General features: G+C 42.3%; 1 protein-coding gene across 1 annotated transcript in view; it reads right to left on the reverse strand.

The window, feature by feature from the left end:
- JKAMP (JNK1/MAPK8 associated membrane protein) overlaps window positions 1-1,481 on the reverse strand; it is a 405,493-nt gene extending 404,012 nt beyond the window's left edge. Inside the window, exon 1 of the mRNA XM_063118220.1 lies at window positions 1,477-1,481. Within this exon, the coding sequence (XP_062974290.1) occupies window positions 1,477-1,480 (4 nt within the window). The 5' untranslated portion in view covers window position 1,481. The remainder of the gene's footprint in view (window positions 1-1,476) is intronic.
- Window positions 1,482-7,826: the final 6,345 nt, after the last annotated feature.

The raw sequence follows: 7,826 nt of genomic DNA on the forward strand, positions 1-7,826 counted from the left end.
ATTGCACACGCTTTACTGTCCACTCAGTTTTTCGTGGGTCGTTTTGACACCGCCATCCACCTCCCATGCGTTTCCCGCTCCTTCTGGCCTTCTTTCCGTCACAAAATAAGACCCCGGAAAGTCTGGTTTATTTTTTAGAAGAGAAACTCGCTGCAATCTCCCGCTGCGCGCAGGAAAAGCAGCGTAATAAAAACTCCCGGGGCCACAAGGTCGTTGTTTACTTCCTCTTTCTTCTCTGTGGAATTGGGGTAAATTAAAAATGATTCTTAAAACAATTTCTTTTAATCAGGTGCATTCCGAAATGGACTGGGGAGGGGGCTGTTCACCCACCACTAGTTTTGTGAGCCCCCTCACCCGTTCATGCCTTATTATTATTATTATTATTATTATTATTATTTATTTATTTATTTATTTATATAGCACCATCAATGTACATGGTGCTGTACAGAGTAAAACAATAAATAGCAAGACCCTGCCGCATAGGCTTACATTCTAATAAAATCATAATAAAACAATAAGGAGGGGAAGAGAATGCACCAAACAGGCAGTATAAAAGTCAGAACAAAATCAAGTTTTAAAAGCTTTAGGAAAAAGAAAAGTTTTTAGCTGAGCTTTAAAACCTGCGATTGAACTTGTAGTTCTCAAATGTTCTGGAAGAGCGTTCCAGGCATAAGGGGCAGCAGAAGAAAATGGATGTAGCCGAGCAAGGGAAGTAGAGACCCTTGGGCAGGTGAGAAACATGGCATCAGAGGAGCGAAGAGCACGAGCGGGGCAATAGTGTGAGATGAGAGAGGAGAGATAGGAAGGAGCTAGACAGTGAAAAGCTTTGTAGGTCAACAGAAGTTTATATTGGATTCCGGAGTGAATTGGAAGCCAATGAAGAGATTTCAGAAGCGGAGTAACATGGTCAGAGCGGCGAGCCAAGAAGATGATCTTAGCAGCAGAGTGGTGAACAGAAACCAACAGACTGATGTGAGAAGAAGGAAGGCCAGTGAGAAGAAGGTTGCAGTAGTCCAACCGAGAAATAACCAATGCATGAACAAGAGTCTTGGCAGAAGAGACAGACAAAAATGATTGAATCCTGGCAATATATACAGGAAAAAACGACAGGATTTAGCTACTGCCTCAATATGAGGAATAAAGGAGAGCGAGGAATCAAATATAAAGCCAAGACTACGAGCTTCCTTGACCGGAGTAAGCGTAACATCATTGACAGTAAGAGAGAATGAGAGATGAGGAAAAGGTTTAGGAGGAAAAACAAGCAAGCAAGCTTTCACTTTCCCGTGCCTTTTAACTCCTCTTCTTTGACCCTTTCCTAATCTCAAGTTCGCATGATGAAAGACAACCTGGCAGGATCTGAAACCTTTACATTTTGGTCTTCAAGTTTCATTTTATTCCCCAAGCATCTCTTATTCCTCTTCAGGAAATCCTTCTCAAAACACTGTCCAGTTGAGAATATAATGGTCAAACCAACACACATCTTCCTCTTGAGTTTCTGTGAGGTTTGTGGAGTAGTGGGTTTTTTTATTATTTTATTTTTATGTATAGCTGAGGAAAAAGAGGCCTTTTTTGTGTATTGTATTGTAACCTTGTCAACTCCAAATATTCTTACACCAGCAGCAGAACAACATAAAAACAATTGAAATAGATAATACTTCAATAGTATGTTTTGAATTCCCATCCTCATCTATTCCCCCCCGCCCCTCTGCAATCGCTGTTAATCTTCTTTTAAATCAATTATTATGCTACTGGGATCTTGGGAGGTTGTTTCAGCACTTCTGACAGTTAAAGGAATAGCAACACACAGCGCTGCTTCTAGGGCTGCCAAATGTCCTCTTTTTGAAGGGCTGGCAGAGGGCTGTCCTCTATTGCGAAAGCGTCCTCTGTTTGAAGAGATGTCCAATTTAAAGACAAAGAATTATCTGAAGGGAGAGCAGGTCATTTCTGGCTTTGTGGAGTTTTCCCACATCCTAAACGGTTGAAATGCTTCTCCTAAGGCTCAGATGCTGGCAGTCAGAGCTTTAAACTAAAATGTGCTGGTATTTTGGCCCCGCCACTTTTGCCTCCAGCTCCAGCCCATCACCAGGATGCTGCCCTTGACAGTTTCCCCGAAATGGAATTCCGTCTTCGGGCTGAAAGCAGTTCAACACCCCTGCTGTAAAATAACACTGTGGAGCATGGTTATTGTTGTCTTGATTCTCTTCTCCGAAAAAGATTTTATAGTGCCAACTGATAAGAATAAAACACACTGTATTATATAGGGTGACCATCTGGAAAAGAGGACAAGGCTCCTGTATCTTTACCAGTTGCGTAGAAAAGGGAATTTCAGCAGGTGTCATTTGTAGCCATGCAGCCCCAGGTGAAATTCCCTGTTCATCGCAGCAGTTAAAGTTGCAGGAGCCCTGCCCTCTTTTGTATCTGGTCAAGAGGGCAGGGCTCCTGCAGCTTTAAACAGCTGTGATGAAGAGGGAATTTCACCAGGGGCTGCAAAAATAGGGTGACCATATGAAAAGGAGGGCAGTGCTCCTGTATCTTTAACAGTTGTGTAGAAAAGGGAATTTCAGCAGGTGTCATTTGTATTCTGCATACCTGGTGAAATTCTTTCTTCAACACAACAAAGATGCAGGAGCCCTGCCATCTTTTGTATATGGTTAAGAGGGCAGGGCTCCCACATCTTTAACTGTTGTGATGAAGTGGGAATTTCACCAGGTGCTGCAGGCATACCAATGACACCTGCTGAAATTCCCCTTTCTATGCAACTGTTAAAGATAAAGGAGTCCTGTCCTCCTTTTCACATGGACACCCTAATTAAAACTATTATCCATTTAGCATTAGGCCAGTCTTCTGGGCACACCCAAACATTGTAGAGAAATCACCCCAAGTCTGGTAGAATTTTTATTTTTATTTTACATGCTTGTAATTTCTGCTGCCTGTTCAGGAACACCGAAGACCATCAACATTCCCCGAAAGCTGTAATTACCTCCCAGCACAATAGATTTCAATTGCTTCCATCAAGGAAATATTGCATAATTATTATAACTCAGGATAATAATTGTATTTGCCCTTCGACAAGTCATACATAATGGGAATGCATCAAGTTCTTTACAGCTGTTAGCCTATTGTGTCGGCTCATACATATTAATTATTATATTAAGAGAATCACACAGTGAACTGGAGTCCTGAAGAGCGCATGTAAATCTGCTTTTGGGCTGAAAAGCATCAGTTATCAGGATATAATAAAGAAAGGGAGAATACGGATGTCGGTGTTTGCAGAGACGCTAGCACATACAGGGGAAGAATTAAGACTGCCAAGTCTCCTGAGGTTCGGAGGCTGAAATTCAGGGACGGAGCACTGGGCCTTAAACTTGTTGAAGCTCTGATCTCCAGCCCAGAATACCCACCCTCCTTCCCCTCATGCTTTCAAAATAGCTTTATTATGCCCTGCATAATTTTTTTTATCTCTCAGTCACTTCCCTCTAGAGAAAAAGGCACTAAGATTGGAAGAGCATGCTGGGGAGAAAAGAGGGTGAATGAAACTTTAGAAGAATGAGCGAAGACTGCGAATGGGCCTCACGGAAAATAGCTTGCCCTCTTGCTTCTACCTCCTTCTTCTGAGACTTAACTCCTTCACCTGAAGACCTCAGAAAGAAACCCAAACCCTGAGACTTTGGATCAGCCCATAAGAACTGGCAGCCGTATTATTTATTTAACGATATTTCTAGGCCACCTTTCAGTCCTTGCGGTAATCGGAGGTCATAGGGCCACCCCCTTTGCCCACAACGGCCTGTCAACAAGTTCCGTTCCCAAAGAAAACATTTTCTTCACACTTACTTTGTGCCTTTGTTACAAAATGGAGTGGGGGGGATGACAAATTTGGCTCAGAGTCCCTCAGTTGCTGAGAGGGGGCACTTATAGAGATATCCTCCTTTGTTCAGAGAGGCTACAAATCTGATGAGAACAGGGGGAGAGGGTGCAGAACCGTGTGAGACATTTTCCTGGTCCAAAGAGGCCCATCCGGGTGTTTTCCCAGCCATGACAGGATGTCAAAGATGGCATTACTGCACAGGTAACGTGTGAAGAAAACATGTGGAAAGTAATCTAGGGTGACCATATGGAAAAGAGGACAGGGCTCCTGTATCTTTAATAGTTGTATAGAAAAGGAAATTTCAGCAGGTGTCATTTGTAGGCATGCAGCACCTGGTGAAATTCCCTCTTCATCACAACAGTTAAAGTTGCAGGAGCTATACTAGAGTGACCAGATTTAAAAGAGGGCAGGGCACCTGCAGCTTTAACTGCTGTGATGAAGAGGAAATTTCATCAGGGGCTGCATGCATACAAATGACACCTGTTGAAAATCCCTTTTCTATACAACTATTAAAGATACAGAAGTCCTGTCCTCCTTTTTATATGAACTCCCTAACGTAAACCTTAGCAAATCTGTAAATGTTGGTATTTCTTACTGGCAGGATCTACACTACTGCTTTAAAATGGTTTATAACAGTAGTGACCACTGTTGGGGCCCAGGACACACTCCATATACAGTTTTCCAACAATTTTCAAAGTGTCATATCCTGCATGGTGTAGATCTAGCCAGTTTCTCATTTTCAAACTGTAAGCTCATTTTTTACCCATTTTTGCATCTGTTTGGGAATTTGGCCCAAAAAAGTCTGCAGAAAAATTGATATGCAAATTTGTGCACATTTCATCTAATATCCACATTTTGTACCCGTTTTTCCTGGTGTGCACACTCTCCATGAGCAATCTTTCCCTAATATAATCCATTTTTGTCTGTATATTTTCCCCTAGTATAAGTATTTGTGTATGTACTTTTCCCTAATGCACACTTTTGTGGACATCTTTTTTTAGTTAAGTACATCACAAAGTATAGAAAAGTGCAGGTTTCAAGTGTGCTAGTGTGTTCCTGTTTGCATATATGTTTGGGAGGTGTGAAAAGGTAGCGTTAAAATTTGAAACGTACAAATTTCTCATTGATTTCTACTAGGGTGACCCTATGAAAAGGAGGACAGGGCTCCTGTAACTTTAACAGTTGTATTGAAAAGGAAATTTCAGCAAGTGTCATTTGTTCACCATGGGGAACCTGGTGAAATTTCCTCTTCATCACAACAGTTAAAGCTGCAGGAGCCCTGCCCTCTTTTAAATCTAGTCACTCTAGTATAGTTCCGCCACCTTTAATTGTAGTGATGAAGAGGGAATTTCACCAGGTTCTCCATATATACAAATGGCACCTGCTGAAATTCCCTTTTCAATACAACTGTTAAAGATACAGGAGCCCTGTCCTCCTTTTCATAGGGTCACCCTATTTCTACTTATAGGCTCAAAACATCAGCCTTCCGGTCGTGCAAAGAGCAGTGCTCAGCAACCTGTGGAAAAACAACAGAGCAGACACGGTCTAAATTCACACAAATATTCTCAAGTTGTTGGCTGTACTGGAATGTTTGCCAATGGAAACACATTATCCAGTTCAATTAAGCAAGCCCAGTTAAGCCTAAATTCTTCCATGCCTGATAATGATACAAGGCTGAGTTTAAGGCAATGCTTTGCATTTCATACATAGCCAGAAGAAACAGATTTGGCTGAAAAATTCCGTTTGAAATACAGTACCTTTACTAATGCAACATGGCTGGAGATTCAATCAGAGCCTGGAATTTCCATTTTGTTTAACAGTCCCAGAGCACTGTTTAGAATGGGGGACTGGGATATATATGAAAATTGTAAATCAATTTGTGACTGGATCCTGGAAACAAGCCAGTGGGACTTCAAAGAGGAATGCCACAAGGAACCAATGTTTGATGTGTGTGTTCTTTTATTGGAACCTTTATTCTTTGCCCTTATAATAGCGAAAGTAATATTCCATCGGCAAAAGTACAAGAAGACGTAATGTGTCATGGATAATGGATGGAAGTAATTTAACGCGAGTGGTCTTTAATTTCATTGATCTCTTATTGTAAAAGAATTCCTGTTTAACAATATGAGTTAATGTGCGTGCGTGCTGGGATTATTATTATTTTTAAGCCAAACCTTTCTGGATCCAGATGGAGAGGAGCTTTCTTTCAACTGTTTTGGAAAAAAGACAATGAGTCATGGTGGATGTTGTAAGCATTATTAAGGATTTTTTTAAACTCTGCCCTAAAATTATGTTTAAATCCTAACTTACATAAAAGGGATCCCATCTGCTTGGAAAATTGGTTTGGAATGTGAGCGTTTTTTGATCCACTGTTTCTTTACAGTAACTTTGGGGTGGATCACACATGTTTTTCTCATCATTACTCATAGCATCAGGTTATTTTGCATCTAGAGGTTTTGCAAAAAAGCCACCACGGAGAGAAATGTGACCAATCAGCAATCAATTTATTGAAGGTAACTGTAGAGTTAATAATAATAATAATAATAATAATAATAATAATAATAATTAGCCTGAAAACTACCAAATGATTGGTGGTTGGGAAAAAGGGGGGGCTGTGATGTTCAGCTGCCTATTATGTATTAAATGTGAATATTTGTCAAGTTATTGGTTATATTAGGCATACAGTTCCAGCAAGTAACTCAATGTACTTACAATTTGTAGTCACAGGTTGGGTTCATAAGGGGGGCGGGGTTTGAATGCCTGAGTGCTGATTGGATGGTGGAGGGGGAGTGCTTGGATTGGCTGTGTGAGAGTGGGAGGAGCTGGAGGAATGTAGCTATATATAGTCTGGGCGGACAGGATGACGATGTGTGTATGTGGGTTAGGATTCTGTGAAGTGAAGGGTAGAGAGAGTGAAGAAGTGATTAAGGAATGTGTATATGATTCTGTGAGGAGAACAGTGATTTATGAGAGAAGTAGATGATTTTATGAGGCCACAGCTAAGGTTTATCCTGGGATCATCCAGGGTTCGCCCCTGCCTGAGCGCTGGATGCCCTGTGTGGCACTTAGATGAACAGGTTTGACCCCAGGACAATCCTGGGATAAATCTTAGGTCTAGCTACGGCTAAAGATAGTTGAGTGTATAGACAGGTTGTTGGATTGTGGAGCTGTGGGGCCTAAAGAATAAAGGCGAGACAGGAACAGTAGCAGTAGGCCAAAACCCTCACACACATCATCAGCACAAGGAGGATTGAAGTGCTCCTGAGTGCTAGTGGCGTGGATAGTCCTGTCAGGTAGCTTGTGGGTATCTCAGGTGACGCCAAGACAATACAGGTGGGCATCACGTCACAGTGGCCATGGGAAGAGGTGTGGCCTTCTGGGGAATGCCTGCTGGGTTCCCCAGAAGGAACTACATTCCTGCATTAGACAATGGGCCTGTTCAGACAACACGCTAAACCATGGTTAGGCCACTAACCCTTTTGCAGCAAGTGGTTAGTGAGCGAGTTTAAACCATGGTTATGTAGCCACCATGGTTAGGAATGGTTCACACGACACATTAAGTCATGGTTTACACGAACACGCTAAGCTACCATGTTTATTATTATTATGATCAAGGTTTTGAGCAATGTTGTTCTCAGTGGACATCATACCTGTACCAGGCCCCATATACCCTCTGAGGCCACAGCTAGACCTAAGGTTTATCCTGGGATCATCCAGGGTTCACCCCTGCCTGAGCACTGGATCCCCTGTGTGTCACCTAGATGAACAGGTTTGACCCCTGGACGATCCAGGGATAAACCTTAGGTCTAGCTATGGCCTAGGTGGCCCTGTAAAACTGATCACTGGGGGTGGGCACCAGAGGTTCACCTTGCTCAGGGCACTATTCATCCTAGGGCCAGCCCTGGTCAGAGGAGCTCTGGATTCTCCCAGGTTTGTTTGTTTTTTTACAGTTGCTGCCAAA

Source organism: Elgaria multicarinata, chromosome 2 (assembly GCF_023053635.1).
Source record: "Elgaria multicarinata webbii isolate HBS135686 ecotype San Diego chromosome 2, rElgMul1.1.pri, whole genome shotgun sequence".
NCBI lineage: Eukaryota > Metazoa > Chordata > Lepidosauria > Squamata > Anguidae > Elgaria > Elgaria multicarinata.